The 24009-nt window shown below is 39.1% G+C and overlaps 1 protein-coding gene across 1 annotated transcript in view; it reads left to right on the forward strand.

Annotated features, from left to right (window-relative positions):
- TTN8 (Structural maintenance of chromosomes (SMC) family protein) overlaps positions 1-24009 on the forward strand; it is a 72877-nt gene that overhangs the window by 31896 nt on the left and 16972 nt on the right. Inside the window, exons 7-13 of the mRNA XM_089135699.1 lie at positions 8534-8658; positions 13961-14070; positions 14168-14275; positions 14342-14481; positions 16622-16711; positions 16806-17014; positions 20767-20936. Of these exons, the coding sequence (XP_088991825.1) occupies positions 8534-8658; positions 13961-14070; positions 14168-14275; positions 14342-14481; positions 16622-16711; positions 16806-17014; positions 20767-20936 (952 nt within the window). The remainder of the gene's footprint in view (positions 1-8533; positions 8659-13960; positions 14071-14167; positions 14276-14341; positions 14482-16621; positions 16712-16805; positions 17015-20766; positions 20937-24009) is intronic.

Genomic DNA, 24009 nt, shown 5'->3' on the forward strand with positions numbered 1-24009 from the left:
GAATGGAAAATAAAAAAAATGGAAAGTGGGAAGAGAAAGAAAGAAAATTTAGGAAGAAATAAAAAACTAATGAAATGAAAGATTTTATAAAATCTTAAGATAATATGGAATAATTGGAAGGAAATCCTAATCTTTGACTACTTTGTGGGCCTTATATGTACCTTGGAATTTTTTTCCTGTTCTCAAAAATAAAATAAACCTAAGCCATTAATCGTAAATAGTGTCCTTGTAATGATTGATTTGGCTCAGACTTGCATTACGATCCCCTTTTAGCCCACATGCTTAGACTTTGGCCCTCTTCGCAATTGAGAAATTAAATTGGACCTCTTTATGTGTATCGCATCTGATAATCCAGAAGAAATCCCAAAACCTGCAAACATGACAAAAAAACCTAAGGTAGCTCTAATTTAAGTGTGTAAATGCATGCTTTATGCCCTATGATTTCACACATAAATGTGCTCATTAGTTAACACATGAAAGAGAGAGAAGAAGGTTGTTAGCTGCGCCTGAAGTCATCATCTGATGCAGTTTTCTGATGCTGATCAAGAAGACGCAAGGCTTGTTTATCTTGGGAGAGTATCCAATACGGAAATCGGAAGTTATTTTCTCCCAGTGTGAACTCTCCCAATGAGTTTGCCTCCAGCAAACCAGAGCAGGGAGTTCAAACTGTTGGTGATGCCTAATTTTTCCATTTATGCTGACAGGGAGAGGTGCAGGGAGGGGACGGTTCCCAGGAAGTTTGTCTTTGAGGACGTGGAATTGGTGTGGTTATGCAGCAAGCGTGTGAAGGTCAAGCTTCTGCTGTATATCACCTTGAGGATGGATTTTTGACTTCACCTTGACGACAATGTGAAATTTGAACGGGGAAGTATTATTAAGACACTAATGTATTGCGGATTGCCCAACCATGTGGGGGCCAACATCATAGAATAGGGACGTGGCAGGAATTGAAGGACAAGGACATGTCACAGAAATTTATTTGTTAGCAGCTACTTGCTGTCAGGCTATGGCTGAGATGGAAAGGGGTTAGTTAGGATTTGCTTTGGGGGTATTGGTTTTAGGGTATATTTGGAGAAGTAGGGGAATAGAGAAAAAGGAGAAGAATTTGTGTAAAGGGAAGGGACGAGCATAGCTTGTAGGTGAGGAGAAGACCCTCGATTGGGGCAAATCAGTTTGGTATTCAGGTTGGGGGAATTTGTGTAATTGTGTTGGTTTTTTTTTTTTTTATCAATTTTAGTGTTTAATTCATTAGGCCATTCACCGTCTTCTTCTAGCTTGGTTTGCCTCTTTATTTGCAATGTGCATGTGTGAGGTTGGGAGTTTGAGTGAAATTCAAGAACTGCCGAGAGCTACTTGCAGTGGTGGAACTCGATTCTTATCAATTTTTAACTAAGACTTCTAATTGAGTTAACTGAGGAGTTCTCAACTAACTAATTAAAAGAACTCCTGCATAAACTAGGTCTCTTAAATAACTTAACCACTAGGACTTTGAATAACAACACAAACGTAGATAAGGATTCTCCAAAATATTTGATATTATCCAAACACTAATAAGGTCTTGAAGTCTTAAACTAGGTCTAGATAATGACCAAAATACCCTTTGCTAAAGTTCGGCCCCTCTTGGTAGTGCTGCAAGTTGCCTGTGGCCATAGGCTTTATTTCGGGCTTTCCTGGAATGCCTTTGGATGGTTATAAGAGCTTCTCTTGACAATCACGAACCCTATGCGAGGTATTTTTAGAAGTGGCAGAGTTTTAGAGCTTTAGGACTACTTTGACATTTCTTAACTTTTTAGCAGGAGCCTAAATGCTTTCATCGGCTTGTATCAAGCTTCTCTCATGGGGCATGAGTGGGATGCAACTCATGCGAGGACCACATATGAAAGTACTTGAAGGGCTTGAGCCTGCGGGAGGTGTACGGCTGCACCAAGAGAGAAATAGGGGACTGGTTTGAGATTTCCTCTTCTTTAAAAGTGGCATGGGTGGAGGGGAAGGAGGAAAACCACTCCTTGTGATGCAAAACTCTATCTAGCTTCCATTGTATATGTGCAGATCCGACCCTTTTGTTGTTCAAGGTGAACATGTCAAGAGTCATTTGACCATACCACCTGATATTTGAGACACTTAAATCTTTGAACCAAGAATCAAAGTCTTCAATGGTGTCAATGTCTTGGTGATCCTCTCCAATTTTTTCATGCCCAAAGCATATTACATTGAAATGCCCTCTCTATCCTGGAGCTCAAATGGTGGAGGGTATCTCAAAGAGGAGACCGAGCAGAGGTAGAGTTCATAGCATATAGCACTTGATGTAGCCTCAAAATTGAGGGCCAGTTACAGGATCAATTTATCGAAATTAGTAGGCACATTAGAGTTTCTCAAACCCAATGCTTGGGGTTGTGGCGCTATTTTTTATTATTATTATTATTATTATTATTATTATTATTATTATTATTTAATTTTATAAGTTTGAGAAGAGGGTAATTAGGGTACGTTTATGGTGTATAGGCCTAGGATTAGTGAAACTTAAATGTGAGCCTAAAAGTTTTGCTTTTCAGATTCAGATCCCTAAAATTTAGGGTTTTAGAAAATTAGGGTTTCAATTTCTTAGGGCTTCTAGAGGTAGCTACGGTTACTACTCGAGATCGAGTGCAAGTTGGAGGGAGGGGAAGATAATCCTAAAAGGGATGTGATTTTTGTGGAGGGGATCTAGAAACTAGGGATTTGGGTATGAAAAGGGATTTCAGATTTTAGGGTTTAGGTGGGTGATTCGGGTGAGAGTCGAGTTGAGTACTGGATGCAGGGAAGCGGTTGTGGTTCTAAAAGGGGATAGGGATTGGTGGAGGGGAAGAGGAAGAGGGTTAGTGATGTGAACCAAAATTCTAGGGTTTACCTTGTAATGATTTTGCTCTAGATTTAGGTACACTTCATGATCCTCTCTCAGGGAACTAGCAGTCTTATAAGAGATTTCTTGAAAGAATTAGTGATTAAAGTGACAAAACAATACCCTAGAAGGGTTTGGCCAGGCTTAGGACCTTTTAAAGCTTGTATCTTTGCTGTAACTTACGATTCTGGTCTGGCAGTAAGTTTAGGTTCAAGTTTCAGAGGTTTTAGGGCTTGGGATGAATGCTACTAGGGTTCAGCTGCTGCTGTCTTGAAGTTCCACACCTATAGCTGCAGGTTGGGGCTTAGGGAATGCTGTTTGGGGTTTCAGTTGGGCTTGGGAAGGGGCTGTTGTTAGGTCAGTTCTAGTTGGTTTACGATAGGTTTTAAGAGTCCTACTGGGTGTGGGATTCTTGGTTTGGGCTGGTGTTGGGATCAAGTATGAGAGATGGGTTGGGGAAGCTAATCCTAAAAGGTTTATGGTGATTGGAGTTGGGGTTAGAGAGATATAGGAGTTCTAAGGAAACTAGGTCTTAGGGTTTCTAGAGGTTGAAGATGAATTGCGGAAATTTTAGAACCTAATGGATGATGGGCTTTTGATGAAACTAAAACTAGTGATAGGGGGAGGGGAATGGTGCGATTCTACAGGTAGAAGAAAGGAGGGAATGGGAAAGGAGTTGTAGGAGTTCTCGGGAAGGGTGGCGGCTCCTGCCGCAGGAAGAAGAAGATTGGGAGGGACTTTTGAGTAGGTTAGAGAAGGGGGAATAAGGGCCAGAATGGGGAGGGGAGGGGGTGTACTCACTTGGAGAAGAAGGAAGGGCTGCTGCAATTGCTGCTGGAATTGAAGAAGGCGGCTGAACTTAGAAGAAGATGAACACTCAAATCTGCTGTGGAAGGAAGCCACAACTTTGCTTGGCTCCAAACTCAGATAATTTTATTCAATTCATCTTGTTAATTACAGGGTAAGGAAATTTTATTTCTAGACTCAAAATAAGAAACAAAATAAGACTGATTATGAAACCTGATTGACTTCAAACTGACTTACTAGATCTAATTAGGACTCTGACCTGACTAACAACCTCCAACGTAAACAAGGACTCTATCATATCTTAGTTTAGAGAGACCCCATTTGGAGTCCAAGAGTCAGTATGGAATCCTAATAAAAAGTAGACTCAGATTAGGGGATCCCAACACAACCTAGGAATCTCACCTAGAAAAGGTCTCTTCAATAAAACACAAGATAATGACTCAATTGCAAAAATAGAAGTAGATGTTGGATCCCCCACAAGCATTGGACCTAGTGGAACCCAAGGTTGGACTCAATGAAAATAAACAAAATTACCAAAATCCAAAGTACTTCTGTACCTAGACGAAATTACTGGGGTTGCTGGTAGGGCTGTAGGGTGTTAGTACACCCTGTGGGTCCTCATTTGATCGTCCTGGTTTTATTTTACATCAGTTACGGTTTTTGGTAAAGAAGAGGGGGTGCCACAAGGACAGGGGAGATGATTCAGGTTAGGTGTGATGACGGAAATGGGTGGGGGATGTTTGCTTACCACCTGGGGGCTCGGGGAAGAAGAATTGCATTAAAGAAATCCAATTACCAAGCTGCCGCAAGGTTTCCTGCCTTGGAAACCCCTGAAACTCCACTTGTATTTTCCTTCAAACAATTTTTATTCAACACAAAACTATCTTGGTTACATGAATAAGGTTGTATTTATAGCCTACATTGATGGACTCATACTTGGACTCACCGTTAAACAAAAAGAAAGAAAAACTTCTACTTTAATTAAGACTCCTATTCCAATTTGGAATCTTACTTGTCCCAACCTAAATTGACTCAACTTACAAAATAAAAGTAGGTCTAGAATCTGAATGAAATTAGGGCAGCAACTAAAGGAATTTTGTATTAAATAGGAATCCTAACTAGAGAAGGACTGCTTGTTAACTTGACATAGGCTGACTCAAATAACAAAATAAGAACATAATTGCACTCCAAAATAAAATACAGATTCTAACCAGACCTTGTTGGGCTTGCTTAAGACTGCTCAAATTACCAAGATGCCCTTTATGCTCTTTCTAGGCTGCTGGCAGGGCCAAAGGGTGTTGGGCAGCCACCCTAGGCCTTCCTTGGGTTTTCTTGGGGGTGGCTGTGGCCTGTGGGTCCTATTTCACACAGCGAAGAAAAAATATGAGCTCCCTGATCAGTTTTAAATAGAGAGTTACATATATTGCACATATGCAAGCACTATCCTTGATTCTTGTTGGGTCTCATAATGTCCAAATGTGACCATTGAGGTGATAATTGTAGTTTGCTTGGAAGTGCCAGCCAGGGACATTAGCACAACCAATGCAAGGGACATTTTCTTCTTTTATGTGGGTTTTGAAGAAGACAACAGAAACTAGTCTGATGCAATTTGATGAAATTGTAGACAACAACATGTTTTGAGGGGGCAGTTGTGGCTCCTAGTGTTTTAGAGGATACCATTGAACATAGGTAAAGGAGTGGAGGCTACAAAAGCCAAACAGGGCTTACGCCAGGCTTGTGGGAAAGGTTATGCTCCTGCCAGCATTAAAAGCAAGACAAGATTCATATGAGATTGTGGACCCAAGGCACTGAGAGTAGGGAGGTCTTATGGGTCAGGCTGGTGGGAGAGGAGGTCCTGTGGGTTGGTATGATGGGTGACCCAACATGCTTTGGATGTAGAAGGGGCATTTTTTGGGTGGAGGCAGGCCCAATGGCAGAAATAAGGTGATGGCCTGTGTGGTTTAAATTATTCTGGAGGTTAATTCGATTGGGTGAATCAATTAGATGGGCCAAGAGGGTTGTGAGATTGTCCAACCCCAGTGTTAGTGGGGTACGACAGATGTGAGAGACTAGTATGAGGGTTTGTGGGTCCACAGGGAAGTAATGGAGAGAAAAAGGCTTCTTTAAGGGGGTTCGATGGTCTAGTGACAGTTGATGTCAGAGAAGGGAGAAGAGAGCGGTCGATGGAAGGGGAAATGGAGTTCGCTGGAGGAGGGTTGGGTTCAGGGGTGGCACCAAACATGGTGGTGGGTTTCTGAGAATGGTTCCCCATGTGAACAGAGGGAAGGAAAGACTTTGGCAGGGGATGCACGTGCCCTCTACAGTGGTTGATGACAAGGTTACAAAGCAGTTCTGTCCCACAGGTTGTTCTGTCAAAGCTTGGAGCAGTGGGATTTGCAGGTGTTGTTACTGTTAACATATCTGGAGCAGGATTTGTAGGCAAAGGGTTGGTAATTGGTATTGGCATCAAAGAAGAGAGGGGTTCCTATTGCTGAACCCACAATGCTCGGGCCTTTAGTACACCGGTAATGTAGTAGTACTCCAAGAAGGGAGACATAGAGGGGAAGTGAGGAGTAGTTTTCTCGGTTTAGTTGCAGCTGTCGATGGCACTGTGCAGGTTCGATCGAAATTTTGACTATGCTTTGTTATGACTAATGATATGTCCAAATTTACTTGTAGGTTGTTGCTGTCCTCCTTTAAGAATTCAAAGTGTAGCCTTGATCTTTTGCGTAGAATTTTTTTTGGCCTACTGAGGTGAACTGGATTCTAGGGTTTAGTTGTTTGAATATGCCCCTAGAATCAAGCTCACTCTAGGATCCTGTTCCCTTAGAATCAGCTGTCTTCTAGTTCTAAGGTTGTAATACCCTTTGATGTGGGGTTTTTGCAGCAATAGGTTTCAGCCAGCGAGTGGTCTTCAGGTTTTAATGTTTAAGTGATGAAACCTTGCTGGTAATCAGGGTTAGATTTTAAAGGAATCTAGGGTTTAGTGGAAGGATTCTAGGGTTCAGTTAGGCTAGGTTAATGATGCTGTTATTATTCCGTAATTTCAGATTTAATCCTGGAGGGTTTGGGTTTCCGAATTGGGTCTCCTACTTGGATTAGGACTCCAGAGGTGTTGGCTAGGGTTTGGGTTTGAAAGGGGGAGGTAGAGAAGGTCTAGGAGAAGGTAATCCTAAAAGGGTTTAGAGTTTGGCTATGCGATGAGGAAGTTGTAGGTGTTTTAGTAAAACTAGGGTTTAGGTTTTCTAGAGGTTGAAGATGGATTGTAGAAATTACAAAACTTAATGGAGGACGGCTTAATGGGGAAACTAAAAGTAGGAATAAGGTGTAGGAAAGGGTGCGATCATCTAAGGGGACGGAGGGGATGGATGGGGTAGGGGATCTAGAGTTTTTGAGGGGAGGGGGGCTGCCTGCCACCGTTGGGAGGAAAGGGGAAACGGGGAGGGCCCCGAGGGGCTTAGGAAGGCTGCAAGGGGCAGGGGAGAGGCTGCGGTTAAACTTATTTGAAGAAGGGGGGGGGGCTGATGTACTTGAAGATAGCTGCTGGAAGTTGAAGAAAATTGCAGAACACTCACTCTTGTAGTCGCAGGCTTCCCAAAGGAAACCCATGATTCCTCTTGCCTCAAACTCTCAATCAGTCTATTAATTCAACTTACTGAGTACAGAGAATGAACTCTTATTTATAGCCTCTAAAAGAAAACACACTAGGTTCAACTTAGGAAACCAACTTTGATTTTAGCTTGCAATCCAGTTCTAATGAAGACTCTTACTTGACTCAAGACTCCAATTCATACAAGGGTTCTATCATATCTCACTTTACAAGGATCCAATTTGGAAACTAAGAGTAGATATGGAATCCCTACAAGAAGTAGACTGAAACTAGAGGACTCCTTCACAACTTAGGAATCCTACCCTAACCAGGACTTCTTAATAACTTAATAAATAATGACTCAAATTCAAAAATAAAAGTAGATCTTGGGTCTTACTAACACACTGGATGTAGTGACACCCTAACTTGGACTCCCGGAAATTTACCTAAAAGGACCAAAATATTCCTGGTGGGATTAGGGGCTGTAGGGTGTGAAGAAGCAACCCTATGCCCTATGCTGCCCTTGGAAATGATTTACAGCACCTAGTATTTGGATGGACATTAGCTGTCTGGTTGTTCTCTGTTTGTGTATTTATGTTAATGACCTACTGAAAATATTGTATTGTTGAAGATCTTCTTTTTCTTTCCTCTTAGATGCTCCATTATCTTGCCACTGTCATTTAGAATCTGGTACTTTCCCATAGCTAAAGAGAGACCTGCCATGGCCTGAGGAAGCTCATTAGTTTGATTGAACTATGCAGTTTAGGTTGAATTTTTCCCAGAACATGGCTAAAATTCCAATGAGTAAACAAGAGATTTGCCTGTACTGTCGCCAATATATACTTGTTGAGAAGAATTGTTCTTGTTCTAAGTTAAGATAATATGCTAAGCTATTCAGTTAAAAGTGTGATGTTATTAGGGTTGAAGCTTTGTTGGTGTGGCATGTGATCTGAGTCATGAAAATGTGCTTTTGACAAACCACACTGTACATCCTGTTATATATGAACTGATGGACATGTTGATGTAATATATTCATTACATTGTGGTTAGATAATCGATGTTTTTGCATTTACACATGTATAATGATTGTTTCATTATTTGCAGTTCTTATTATTTTTTAATACATTTTCTGTGTAAATTTGGTATAATTCATGGTTTGGTTTAAAAATCCTTTTGGAAATTCACAATTTGATTAAGCTATAGTTATGCTAACAGTATATATATGTCTTACACATTTTTTTCTTTTCTTTCACCCGTAGTATCTGAAAGAACAAAGGCTTCCTCCTCAGACATTTATACCTCTGCAGTCAGTCCGTGTTAAGTCGATAAGTGAGAAGCTCCGCACATTAGGTGGATCTGCAAAGTTGATCTATGATGTTATTCAATATCCTTTTTAATTAGTTTGAGTACTTCAGAACGGATGATGAAATAGTGGAAAATGAGGCATGATATCAATGCATGCCTTTGTGGATAGAAACTTCTCTTTTTGCACCTTGTTTTTCTTCTCTTTTTCTTTCATCACTCTGTATCGTATTCAAGTTACAGTGGTGCACACATGGGGAGAACTGCAAATCTTACGTTATGATATTATTGTGACAGGATTGCATGCAGTAATTTGTGCAAGTAGTTCTTATAACATGGTGCATTTTCATTTTATTTTTCTTCTTGGTACACGGTATGGTTGCACATTTCCAAATAGAGCATTTCTTTTTTCTTTCATATTGCGGATGGAAAATATAATAGTGGGTATGCCGTGGATGCAAAGATTCACATGTTTAATAGATTGATATTGTTAAACAAGTAGGGATTACTACCATGTTAGAATCATGGAGAGCTAATTTGGAATCAAAAGGCTTTAAACTAAGTGGAACGAAGATGGAATATCTAGTTTGTAACTTTGGTCATGATTGAAACAGGTGATGAGGTGGCAAAACTTGACGAGAAGGAGATTCCTTATAGCAATTATTTTAGGTACCTTGGCTCAATTATAAAAAAATGTGATATAGAGGATGATGTTTTCGAAAGATCACCCGGGGTCTTGTGTGAGCGACGTATACCATTAAAGCTCAAAAGAAAATTCTATAGGCCTGTTGTATGACCAGCTATGATGTATGGTGCGGAGTGTGTGCTGTTAAGAAACATCATATAAGTAAACTTAGTGTAGCAAAAATGAGGATGTTAAGATGGATGAGTGGCAAAACTTAGAAGGATAAGATAAGGAATCATCATATCAGAGGTGGTTCAGGAGTAGCTCCGATAAATTTGAGGTTGTACAGTTATGTTCTATGGATGCCTCTAAATTCTCCTGGGGAGTGTTTACCATCCAATTGAGGATTAGGTACTAGGGGCAGACCAAGATAACGTTAAGTAAAATTGTGGAAAGGATAGCTAGTATAGCCATAAGCAGAGCTGATTGGAAGGCAACCATCCATGTACCGGCCCCAATTTGTTGGGACAAGGCTGGTTGTTATTGTTGAATATTAACTTTATTTGGTAGAAGAAAACAATAAATAGAACGGTACAAAGCATTAGTTGCAAAACTTTCATAGTACAGCTACGCCAAACTATTGGAATATTGTGAAACTGCTTGAAAGAACCCCACAATAGCAACTCAAAGAGGAGTGATAAGGAATAAGGTCAAACGAATTGTAAATTTTGATGTATTTTTGAGCCATATGTCTAATGGTTTTATTTTATTTTTATTTTTATTTTTTAATTTATTTTCCCTTTTTCAAACTGCATGTACCCCATGATTGGGATTTCAGGTGTTTGAAATTTAATGGAAGATGGTTTATAGCCTGCTCTGCCTAGTGCTCTGCTTACCCCTTAATGCAGATCCAACATCGGAGTGCTTATTTTCCTTTGAAATCAGCCTAGGGCTGATAGATATCGGTGTGGGACCTTTATTTAATACATTTCTGTGGTCATGAGCTTATTCTATGGGCCAAGAAGTTTAGTATCTAAGTTAAGTATGGAAATAGGTTAGTTTGTTAGTCTTCTTGGACTAATTATGTAAGCTCTGCCCAACCTAAGTTAGAAGGGCAGAATAGTTTTTTTTTTTTTACCTTATGTTTTATTTCATTTTTTAAGAGTCTAAGTATCTTCCTAGTTTTAAATCAGTTTCTAAGTCCTAATTTCAGTAGGGTTTCTTTGTGTGTTTTTATTTTGGTTCTATCAATTAGTTTGAAGCTCCAAGCCGTAGGAGTTCTGGTTTTGTCAATTAGTTTGAAGATCCAAACCCTAGGAAGGTTCTAGGTGAAATCAAGCCTAGACACCTGTGATTGGTTGAAGATCAGAGTTCAACCTTCATTCTCCAGCTGAGTATTTCATCTTCAAGGCCCCATCCAGGCATCTAGCAGCCTACATTCTCCTTCTCATATCATCCTCTTTTTTTTGGGGTTATCCAGAGTTCCCATGCACCGAAAATTCGAGGTCAGATCTACTTAAATTTAAAGTTTAGATTTATCCCAAACTTTAGGTACATCCCTCTGGCCCTGGTGACATTAGATGCCATTTTGACCCCATTCCAACTGATTTCAAGATATGTGCTTCGATTTTTGTACTCATCAATACCTCTAAACCAAGGATCCTTATATCTCACTGTTGTAATTTTGAGTTAAAGGGTAGAATTTTATTTAGGATATTATTATGTAATATCCCACATTTGGAGTTGCTATTCTTTTGTTACTCTCTTATAAATATAAATAAAGACGGATTGTGTTAACCTGAGATAAGTCAAAAGCTCTCGGACCACTTAATGTGGTAGCCGAATTCGGAGTGGAAGGTTTTTGGGATTTGATATCACATCTGTTTGGAAAAATTCTGCGACAAATCTAATTTTTTCCTTTCTTTTTTGATAGCAACACCAAACACAACCATTGGCAATGTAAATGACCATGCTCCACATTTAGACCTGCTAGGAAGTCATAGACGCATGAGCTTATCTTCCCACTTTTTATAGGTATCAACATCCATCTCACAACTAGAAATCCGTGGTCTTATGATATCCACGTAGAATATTGTTGTACTGAGAGGAGTAAGATCCTTCTGCAGCAACTGATATATTTTTCTCCTAATCTCTAAACATTGTTCATCATTTCCAACCTTGGAGTCATGGTAAAAAATTCGAGGGAAACTCAAGTTTCGACCGGGTGAAAATGGGATACTTAGGTGGAAACTTGGGAAATTTCGAGGAAACCGAATGACTTTTCCGTACAAGTTTCGACAGGTTTTAGAGAGTATTTTGGGGGTGGGATTATGTATTTAAGCTAATTAGAGTATAAAGAACTCATTAGTTGTATTTTGCTAAAAAAATCAATGTAGATATGTCATTCAATGTACATAATATCAATGTAGAGTTGTCCGAAAAGTACATTATAAACTTAACTACTTAAGCACATAACATTCAATATATAATTTCTAACTTCAAAATAGTTGACAACAAAAGGAAAATACAACTTAGTGCTAAGAGGAGTGCCAAGAGTGGATTCATCCTGTGAGCTGTGTAGTACTATGCCTGTAACATTCTCTCCTCCAACCAACGAACATAGACATCCCATGACATTTTATGCCTATGGTTGTCGAGGTAATCGACAACTATAACTTTATGAGTCCGGTCATGAACATGCTTAAGATAACCAACCTGAGGGAATACGCACTTTGGATAGGGAAGTCCTGATGGAGGGGGTATTTGTCGATGGTATTTGGGGAAACATGAAATAAACAAAAAAATTGAAAATTTGGGAAAGCTACAAAATTTACATGAAAAAGTCCCAAGTTTTCATGAAATTTCCCAGGTTTCCACGAAATTTCCCAAGTTTCCACAAAATTTCCCAAGTTTCCCACGAAATTTTCCAAGTTTTCCACGAAATTTGGGAATTTTTTTTTCTCACGTTGAACCAGGTTTCGATAGGTCGACAAGTTTCAATGAAATTTTGAACCGATTGAAAGTTCATCCCAGTTTTTCGTCGAGTCCACAATGCAAGTTTCACGGAATTCATCACCCCCTTTATGTCCCTTAATTATAATTTATATTCACTTTGTTCTTGGTCACCTCTTTATTTGTATATTCTGTCCTTTCTAGTTCTTAATCTAGGTGCTACTTTTTATCCCATATTTGTGCGTGTGTGTGTAATTTCTGTCCTTTAAGGTTTTCTTTGGTTACAATACTCCCACTCCATTTTAGATTGAAGTTTGTTTACCATTCTTCCTTGGCTCCAGTAAAAACTTTAAAATATTTACTGTTGTGCCACCAATGCTTTTGTTTTGTGTTATCTAACAGTGAGTGGACCCATAAGCTAATCTAAATGGTATTTTGACTTGGGTTCTGTGTCACAAGGTGTAATTGCTTTTAATGAAACATGCTTAAGTTCTTAAGAAGATCAATCATAATTGCTGAATTACCTTGCTTATAAATTTTTTATGTCTTTGGGAGAGCTGCATCCAATGTATCAATTCATTCCATGCTTGCTTGCAGAATTGCAGATACCACAAGTGCTTGCTTGGTAAGATTTTAGTTAGGGGTTGGAGTGCTATGGGGGAATGGTTTAAAAAATTGCTGATGTTCAAAACTTTTGTCCAATGGATAGTAATTTCTGTTGGCCCTTCTAAAATAGCACGCTACAAAATCTACCTTTGTCCTTTTAGAGGGCTCTAAAACTGCACTTGAGGTGTTTTTCCAACCATACTCATTATGTGATCGGCGTATTCCATTAAAGCTTAAAGGAAAATCTTATAGGACTGTTGTTCGACCAGCTATGATGTATGGTGCAAAGTGTTGGGCTATTAAAAAGAATCATATAGATAAACTCAGTGTAGCTGAAATGAGGATGCTAAGATTGATGAGTGGCAAAACTAGGATGGATAAGATAAGAAATGATCATATTAAAATTGGTTTGGGAGTTGCTCCCATAAGTGATAAGCTTTGAGAAAGTCGTTTGAGGTGGCACGGCCACGTTCAACGTAGACTTATAAATGCCCCTGTACGGAGAAGTGATATAATCCATATTGAAGGAACTAGAAGAGCTAGGGGTAGACCTAAGATAACCTTAGGAGAAGTGGTAAGAAAGGATATGTATAGCTTAGGCCTTGTATCTAGCATGGCCTTAAACATAACTGATTGGAGGGCAAGAATCCATGTAGCCGACCCCATTTAGTTGGGACAAGGCTTATTGTTGTTGTTGTTGTACTCATTATCTAATATACATGATGCATGGGGATTTGCAAATAAATTCTTACTCCTAGATCTATGCTTCTTTTGTCTGTTCTTGGATTTTGGAATATGGTTCATGCTAACCTTATTTCAAATGATCTAAGAACCACTAATTCATGGTTAACCAGCTCCTAAATATCTTCTGGCTTAATGAATTGGCTTTACTTGGAAGAGTTGTAACACAAGCATATTCCTTTAAAATGGTTTTTAACTTCACTGCTTCTGCTCATTAGAATTCGATGTTTATTTTTATCAATTTTAGAATGTTCTGATGGATCAATGTTAATATTTTTCAATGTTGGCTAAATTATTTTTAGCCAGGGAATTTGTATTGGCCTTCCTTTGTGGCCTGGGCTTACATTTGTTCTTATTATGGGGGTGCTGTTGGCTCCTGTAGGAAGTGTTTCTTTTACTTGTGAATGAAAATTGCACGAAGTTTGTGATAGGTGGTGCTGTTCAACTTAACAATAGACACATTTGATCCGACTTTAGAAAAAGCTATTCTGTATGCTGTTGGGAATACCCTAGTTTGTGATGACCTTGAAGAAGCTAAGATTCTTAGCTGGAGTGGTGAGAGGTTCAAAGGTAAATGCATCATTTGATGGTTTAATATTTTAGTACTTGGAATGGTTTCAACTTTCAAACCAATAAAGGTTGACCATGATGATTTTCTTGTGTCTAGTGGTAACTGTTGATGGTATTCTTCTCACGAAGTCTGGTACAATGACTGGTGGAACTAGTGGTGGAATGGAAGCCAGATCAAAGCAGTGGGATGATAAAAAAATTGAAGGTTTGCATTGTGAATGTGTGTTTCCCTCTCCCCTTATCTTAGACATTGACATTTTACTCATCACAGGTCTTAAAAAGAATAAAGAACGCTTTGAATCAGAGATGAAAGAGCTTGGATCAACTAGAGAGATGCATATGAAAGAGACTGATGCATCTGGAAGAATCACTGGACTTGAAAAGAAGATTGAGTATTCAAAGATGGAGAAGGCAAGTAAAACTCATACGACGGCATTGAATTGATGGATCTTTTTAAACTGATTTGTATGTATAACCTTGAACTGGTAAGGCAATCTCATTTGAAATACCTCTGCATGGATTGCTAATGTTGAGCTTGTTGTGAATAAGTTGAGTAGATGTAGATCTACTGGAGATGTGATCACACGGTGACATAAGTTGGCTGGGAATAAATAAAATTGAATGACACGCACCAAGAATGCATACAAATTTATCTCATTTGGTCATGGCAATTTGTCTAACGTAGATCTGGAAAGTACTAGGGGATTAAACTGAGAATCTTATGAAGAATTTTGTCATTGATGAAGTACCAAAAAAATCATTTTCTTTATGTTGATAGAAATGAAAGTTAATATCCTAGTGCTTCTCCCTTTGCTTGATTATTATGGATATATTGTGCTCTTTGTTTTCTGTGAAGAAAAGGTGAGGACTTGGAAGCAGACCCAGAGAAAACTCACAAATTACAGAACTCTTTAACTTTTTTTCTGTCTTTAATGAACCTGTCCAACACCTGAACCTCACCATTTTAAAAACTACTGGAAGAATAAGATAACAGAAAAGAAGAAGAGCAGGCAAAAATCACTGACGAATACAAATTATTTCTGAAGTGGGTAGTACTGTGTAAAGAAGTAATTTTAAACAGAGCAATTGCAATACAGTTCTATTCTTGGTTTCAAACAGGTTTAGAAATATTATATCTAATATCAATGCATTTTAGGGTCAGCCTGTAATTACAATTGGGTGAACTTGCTTGTAATTAAAAATTTACTTAGTATCCTTGGAAGGTAAAATCTGGGTAATCAAGGATTGCGAGAGGTATGCAATCTGGTTGTGTCGTGGTGGTTGGGTACGGTTTATTTAGATATTTTTCATGCTTCTGTTTCCCTGGTAATGGTATTGGTTGTTCCCTTCCATTAACAATAGAGAAGGAAGCAGAGAAAGAGAGAATGAAGAAGAAGAGAGAACAGAAAAAATAGTTCAGCCAAGGGAAAGAAGCTTCACATTGTGTTAAGACCACGAAACAATTTAATAGACCCACACACACATAACCCTAAGATAGAGATACAAACCAAATAGAAACTAAAACTGAGGAGGAAGAGGTTTCTTCTAGGACCTCTCTGGTGCTAATCCTGAGACTTGGATTCTTCCTCCTATTTGTTTCTTCTAGGACCCCTCTGGTGCTAATCCTGAGACTTGGATTCTTCTTCCTATTTGACTCTTTTGCTCTCGTACTTAGTCTTATTCTAACACCGTCTAAGTTAATAATGTGAGCCATGCAACTGCGATTTGGCCATATTTGATGCATTTGATGCTTGTGCAATTCTTTGCTATGAAATATAACATATTTTTGGGATGTGATAGAAAGATCGTTGGACAAATTTTTATGATATTATTAATTTGATAACTTGAGCTCTGGCAAGTTTATGACTAGTGGTTATTACTTGAGGCATAGCCAACATAACAGGAAGGACAATTTTTGCATTGTGAGGCGTCTTCTCTGGTTTTTATATAGTATTTGCTGGAGTGTTTTCCACAGTGAACTGTTTGTGTGGTCTTCTGTGCTTTTCCCTTCAGCAGAAAGTTTAATTCGTTTCTCCATCCCTGTGTGCTAGGGGCAGTATTTTGAGGACCATAAGTCAGTGGACTGGCTATTTTGGTGGTCAGGCCAATGGGATACTTCGGGCATCAATGAATTGGTGCATTGAGTTATTCACCATATTTGTATTTTCATTAAGGAGTTGAGATGGGTCAGGGTTGAAGCCAGATAATTTATAACTTTCATATGTTCATTTTGTTGAACTTGATATTTCTTCACAAAAAAGCACCCATGATGACTTGAACCTAGGAGACATCTTTTCACATTGAAAACTTCAAGTTACGTTGGAGCTGCCATACCAGATATGCATGTATTTATATGCTAAATGTAATGTATGTTGGGATAAGAAAATTGTAATGCACTATTCCATTTTGAGCAGTTGTCTTGGAGGTGCATGGGTGGCTGAAGCATATAACTTGGCTCATTAGCAATGTGTTTCTTTTTGTTTTCATTCCATCTAGTTATCTATCTGCTCCAATTTTGCCTGGTTATTCACTTAAAATAGTTATTTTGCAGAAAAATATTGAGGATAAACTTTCAAAGCTGAAGCAGGAAAAATTGAATATTAAAGAAGAACTTGGTCGTATTGAACCTGAACTTCAAAAGGTGGTCTCATGATGTTCCTTTTGCTGTACTTTGAATTTTTATTTTGTGGCTAAGCACATTGTCATTGATGTTAGTCTTTGTAATCTGTTGGCAGTTAAAAAGCATAACTACGAAAAGGGCAACAGAAATCAAGAAACTTGAGAAGAGGATTAATGAGATCGTGGACCGAATCTATAAAGTGTTCAGTGAGTCTGTTGGGGTGAGGAATATTCGTGAATATGAAGAAAACCAACTTAAGGCTGCCCAACAATTGGCTGAGGAAAAGCTAGCTTTAAGTAATCAGAAGTCAAAATTGGAATCCCAGTATGATTTCTAGTTTCTCTTTCATCGTCACCTTGTTTTCTTGGGGATTTTTTTCCTCGCTGAACATAGCCTTAAATTGTTCATGTGCAGGTACTATATTTGAGTTTTACCCCCCAAAAGAATAAGGAAGAAAAGAAAGTACTGTATTTTAGGATTTTTACTGTGGTAGTATGTACATGGTTTGCAATATTCCTGCTTTTTTAGGTGACTGAGTCCTAGTAGTATCTGGTGGCAGTTTATTTAGATTTAGTTGACTGTTGACCTCATAAATTATGAAGTTAACTTTTACAAGAGACATCTACTAGTGTACTCTAATAAGTATTTAGGAAGTTTCTTCACTCTGGCATGATGTGGAGCTTGTGGTTCCTTGATCCCAGTGATTTATCTAACAGTTATGGTAAGGACAGTAACCCAATAACTGATGTAACCTCAATAGGAGTGGGTTCCAATAACCAAACTGATGTTAACCAACATTCTAGGGTTTGCCTTGTAATGATATTGCCCTAGATTAAGGTTCATTCCAGGATCCTCTCTCAGGGGAACCAGCAGTTTAATAGAAGATTTTTTTGGAGGAATTAGGGTTATAGGTAACAGAACAGTACCTTAGGATGGTTCAGCCAGTCTCAGAATCAAGAGACTTACGTTTTGAGGTATGTATTCTTGCTGTAATTTCAGTTTCAGGTCTAGTGATAGACTAGGTTTAGGTTTTAAGGGATTTAAGGCTGAATATGAGGTTTTTCCAGTTTCAGCTGGTGTTCTTTAGTTCCAGAACTGAAAAGTAAAAGTAAAAGGTAGGGGAATTTGATGGCTAAGGGTTTCAGTTGGCCTAGGGTCGGGGCTGTTGTTGCCATTTTGTAGTTTCAGGTTATTTCTAATAGGTTTAGGTCAGTTCTAGACTTCTAGTTGGTTTAGGATAAGTTTAAAAGGCTTGGATTCTTGGATTGGGCTGCAGTTCGGGCTGAGTGTTGGAGAGGAGATGGGGAAACTAATCCTAAGAGGGTGAGGTAATTGGAGTTGGGTTTGAGAGATATGGGTGTTCTGGGGTTAGGTAAAATTCTGCAACTCAGGTTTTCTGGTCTTCCTAAGCTGCTGCAGGTTAGAGAAGAAGAAAAGGGTTAGGAAGGGGAGGGGTCCTCAACTGCATCTTAGGTTTAGGGTTAGAGGAGGCTAGGGGATGAAATAGGTCTGAAAGGGGAGGAGTCCTAAAGGTGTTGCAGGGTTTAGAGTGGGATCTGCAATGGAAGGGGAGGGTGGGGGAGACTTGCGTGGGCTAGGAGAAGGGGCTGGTAACGGAGGGGGAGGGCCTGTACATACTTTGGAATGGTAGTAGGCTGCTGTGGTTTTTGACTTGCTGCTGGAACTTGAAGAACAATACTGGAAATTGGAGAAGAAGATCTTTTAATGCCACTGTGGCCCTCCAAGAAGACCTTGACTTGTATTTCCTCCAAATTAAAAAATTTATTCAATTCAACTGGTCAATTACAGAGTAAGGAGGCTCTATTTATAGCCTCCAAATAAAGAAACAGAATAGGGCTCTGATTAGTAAGCCTAATTGACTTCAAACTAACTTTCTAATAGGACCCTGACTTGACTAACAACCTCCAGCATAAAAAAGGACTCTATCAGAGCTTACTCTAGAGGGATCCAATTAGGATTCAAAGAGTAGATATGGAGTCCTAATAAAAAGTAGAATTAAAGTAGACTCAAAATAAGGGGATCCCAACCCAACTGAGAGTCACACCTAGACAAGGACTCTGCAATAACTCACAAGATATTAATCCAAAGAAGAGAACAAAATAGTTCGAGTGTCCAGACTACAAACTGAATTCAATGGGACCAGACCTAGACGCCGCAGAATTGGTAAAATTATCAAAATACCCCTGGTTTGAATTAGGGGTCCTAGGGTTTGGGGAAGCAACCCTAGGCCCTGTGGAACCCCTGGAAACAGTTTACATCACAAGGTCTGTGTGAGTGCTAATGCGAATTGGTTGGGTAAAAGATAGCTTCTGATTTAGGGTGTTGGCATAAGTTAATGGAGCCTTAAGAAAGCTGAAAGCAGTTAAATCACCAGTTCTAGATGAGATCCAACTGAAGCTTAGGATTTTATGGGATCTATCTGCTATTCCTTTTGCCTCCACTATGTCATCCTTAGTTGTTTTTTTTTCCTAGCCTAAGTGGCTTTTTTATGACCCCTAGATGGCTTAGATTAGGGGTTTGCTTTTCCTGATCATTCTATACATGGCTATGGCGGCCCATAGATTGAGAAGTTGCCAAGGTCTCAGTAATATTTCCTTTTTTGGGGATTTCGAAGTGAGGTGAAATACAAGTTAATATCTCAGTATTCTTCTGTAATTGTATGCTTCCCATCAAAACTTGGGTTTGATTCAACACCCCCCCCCCCCCCCCCACAAAAAAAAAAATTGCCAATTCAAGTAGATCTTGGTCCACATTGGTTTTTGGCTGACTGAGTTGAGCTTCAAAACAGATTTTTTGAATCAAGGTGGCTGCTCAGTGCTAGTTGGCACACTCTTATGGAAGAGAAGTGGGTATGGCATCTTTTTCTTTTTTCAGGGGTGGGGTCTGGCTTTTAGCATAGGTCTTGGTCCACTTCTGGCAGTTCTGTTATAAAATATTCAGATAAGATAGACATCTCCATGGTCTGTCAATAGGGTATTGGTATCGTTTTTCATTCTGAAACTTTGCATTCAGTTGCCTATGCATCCTTGTGTCCAGCTAAGAAGCATATCTGTTCTCATTGGGGTGGAATAACATTGATTAAGAGCATAACCTTTTGTCTCATTTATTATATATTTTTGTCCTTATGAGAATTCCAAACAGAGCTGATCGGAAGGCAATAACCCATGGAGCCAACTCCATTTAGTGGAGCAAGGCTTGTTGTTGTTGTTCTAGGAATTCCAAAGGCACTGGGAATCGTGATGTAGAAATTTCTCAATTCTTTTTTAATGAATTTCCTTTCTTCCAAAGAGGGGTTGATGAGAAATAGATGAAATTATTTTTATGATTATATGAAATTTGTGACCTGTACAGAAGTGTGCATTGCAAAAGGATTCTTTACACATTTAAGCATTTAACCAAATCTAACTCTGTTGACACATGCAGAAAACATTGCAAGCTCATTCTATTAAAAGGATTCCAAATCCCAAATACAGAAAATTATCCCTTCCCTGCCCCACCTTCCTGCCAAAAGACCAGTCCTCATGCTCTGTCATCTACTGGAGAAGGGAATTTGCTGATTTGCCAAGAATTGCAGAATATTGTGGGTGTTGTATGTTATCTTCTGCTTCTTTCAGGTCCCCTTGGACCATTCCAAAAAAGTGGATTTTGTTATTGAATCATTATAGTGTCTTTGCTGCTCCATGAGCTCATTTTAATTGGTAGTATGACTCAGTTGCACCTTGTTTCTCATTGGAAATCTGATTTTTGACCATCTGTGTCTGATTTCGTTCCTTATTTGGTGTATGATGGCAGTGGAATGCTGCCTGTTTTGATAACTGAATGCTTGCAGTGCATGTGTAAGCTCAACCAATCGTGTAAATGACTCAAGGAAGAAATTTTGTTTTCATTTTATATTGGTACCAGCTTAATTCCATTGTGTTGCTTCTCTGGGTTATCTGTTTGCATAGCACAGACGTGTGGTTTTTGCACAACATAGACATGATGTGTTGACATTTTGCTTCCAGAATTACTTGAACAGTCAGAAACTGAATCATTCCAAACAATTTTGTTTTCAGGTTGGGTTATGAGGGAAATCGGAACATGGAAGCTCCAATCACAAAGCTTCAATCTTCTCTCAGTGCATTAGAAAAAGAACTAAGACATGTAGAGAAGAAAGAGGCTGATGCTGAGCTAATTACAGAGAAAGCTATAGAACAGATAAACCAATGGAAAGAAGAAGTACAGGGTACACTTCCTATTCTTCATATTCTGCTCATATGGTCCCATGCTAGATGGTTGTTGAATAAAAAGGGGGGGGGGTGTCACCCTGGAAATCTGGGTGTCTCTGAATTGCTTTCATATTTCCCTGTTTCTTTTTTCTGTCTCGTACATTGTATATATGGTGTGCTTGAAGCTCCATATTTGTTCCTAACACGTGCTGTTTTGGCACCAGCTGTATTGATATGTGTCTCACAGTTTGGTATTACCATTATACTTTTTTAAAAATATGAAAATTTTCAGCGCCAGCCCCTGAGTTACCCCTAATATTGATGCCATCCCCTGAGTTACCCAATCTATCAGTCAAACCCCCTATTACTAAAATCGTTAATCTCTGTTAGCTTTTATTTATCTATTTCCAATATTACTCTCTTCCTCCATCTTATTCCCTTAGGATGTGATTGTAAATATTTGTGGGAGTTATAGGAATCGTGTAGAAGATGCTAGAATGGAAGAAGAGCAGTTGGAGACAGTAGAGGAAGGCAAAGACGAGTTGAGCGTAGGGTTTTCCATTCAAGGGTGTTCTTGTATTCTTGAAAAGTTTAACTTGCTTACATTAGCATTAACTGTGATTTCCTAAAGGTAGGAGGTGTCATGGATATATTTTCCCCTATCGGGGGTCTGACTAACAGATTGGATAACTCAGGGCATGGCATTAATTTAGGGGATAACTCAGGGGGTGGCGCTGTGCTAATTTCCCTTGAAAAATAAAAAGAAAGAACCACCCACATGTCGGGAAAATCTTCGTGGTTTTGGACCATGATCGTGGTAGAGTGAGAAATAAAAGCAGCATTCATCCTATTTCTTGATTTTTGGAATTCTATTTCTTTTTCTATGGAGAAGGCCTCAACGAAGTTACTTCCAATGTTTAAATAATCCATAAGATGGGAATAGAAATCACACCAAAGAGACTTGTTCTTGTGTGAGCTGGATGATGCCTAGCTGTTTGTATTGTAATGCTAAAGTAGTGGTTAAAGTTAGCCCCAAGATACACCCAAATCCATTAGAACAAAACAGACTATGGAAGGTTAGGGTTTCTAGCCAAACCAATGCGTCAAATTTGTTGAAATTTGGATTGGATGATGATGGTATTTAGATGAAACACTGTAAGTTTCAATGGATTCCAGTGGCTGAATTAGAAGATATGACTTCAAACACTGAATAGTAACTTGGCTGCTGCTGACAAAAATAGCCAATAGTTTGGCTTCAATTGGGATTGAGTGGAGACTGTTGACGGTGAATTGATGCTGCAAGTTCAGGTGACTTCTGATGGTTGGATCTTAGTTACGTAGTGGACCAAAATTAGATTGTGGGTGATTAAGGAAGAAACAACTGATGGATGTAGTGTAGAATTTGGTCTATTCAAGACGAGGCGAGGTGGAATGGTCGTCTTAAACCTGAATTGAGTGTGTTGAACTGAAGAAGGATGGTTCAGCAGCAATAACAGCTTAGCAGCTTGGTGGTATCAATGATCAACAGTAGCTCTTGATTATCTTCTTCCAGCAGCAGCAGCACCACAGTGTTAGCATCAGTAGGGTTCAAACAAGAGACTAGGGGGAGAAGGAATAAGAAAATAGAAGTGATGTAACCAGCCAGAGACAGCCCAGGAGGGGCCAAAAGAGGGCCCAAGTCTACTAGCAGCTTACGGCAAAAACAGGGGGCTGAACCATTGCAGGGGTATTCTGGTCATTGTCCACTCCTGGTTCAAGTCCTATTTAACTGCATTAATTCCATCTATTTTTGTGGAGTCCTTACGTACTTTTACTTTGTTAATTGGAGTCCTAGTTTGTGAATTACTTATGAGTTGTAGTTTAGGTAGAAGTCCTTTAATTAATTAGTGGTGGGTCTTTAAGTTGTTTATTAATAATCCTAATTAGGAGTTTGTTGGGTTTTTTTTAAGAGTTCAAGAAGGAGTTTTAGTACTAGCTATAAATACAAGTCCAAGGTTGTAATTCAATTCATTTTTTTTATGAATGAACTTAATGAGAATTGCAGCCAGGAAGTGTGCATGAGTACTTCAGGGCTGAGAATCCCTGCGGCACCTAGTGGAAGGTGAATCTAGATCCAAAGAACTGATTTGCCCCCATTGCTCTCAAGTGAGTCTCATTCCCAGCCCATTCCCCATCTCAACTCCCCTCTTCTTGCCCTCCCTTTCTTCACCAACCCTTGGGATATCCTAGGACACCCCCCCCCCCAAAAAAAAAAAAAAAAAAAAAAAAAAAAATAAAAAAAAAGAAAAAATCCATTGCAGTCCTGTTTTGTGATTGCAGAGATACTGCAACTCCATTCCCTTCTTGAATCTGTGCAGGATTCTAAGAAAAGAAGGAAGAAGGAAAAAATAAGAAAAAGAAAGCAAGAAAGAAAGAAAAGAGAGAGAAAGAATATCCAACCAGATTCATGAACCCATCCCAAACCCTCCCTACCCTAACTGCAAGTCCCTAGTCCCATTCCCCTTGTGCCACAAGCCCTCTTGTCCCCTTCCCTATACCTAGGATACCATCTAGCCTCATCTCCAGCTGCCTAATGAACCCCAAGTCTTCCCTCCTTATCCCTGGGTAATTTAGGGTATCCTTGAACCCTAAAATTATCCAAATCTATCCCATCTTGTTGATTGTTGAAACCCTAACCCTTCACAAACCCATTCCGTAACCAATTCTTTCCCAAATCCCTTTCCATGGGCTACCCAAATTGAAATAGATTTCCTAGGGGTGTCAATTTATAGCCCGAACCGTTAAAACCAAACCGAACCGGCCCATTATAACCCGAACCGGCCATAACCGAACCTTAATGGGCCGTAATTGGGCTGAGGGTTGTGGAGCACCAACACCAAACCGAACCGCAACCCATTATAACCCGTTTTGTAATTTTACATTAAATAGTATTTGAATCATTATATTACCATTAGGCAGTTGATATAGACAATTAAAAAAATTAAGCATGAATTCAAAGATCAAATAGTCATTTTACTACTTAATATCTAGGTTCTTGATTTCTATAGAATGGGTGGGTTTTTTTATAATGGAAATTGACCAATTGCAACT

Source organism: Hakea prostrata, chromosome 1, assembly GCF_041222555.1.
Source record: "Hakea prostrata isolate BN-2017 chromosome 1, UWA_Hpros_2, whole genome shotgun sequence".
Lineage (NCBI taxonomy): Eukaryota > Viridiplantae > Streptophyta > Magnoliopsida > Proteales > Proteaceae > Hakea > Hakea prostrata.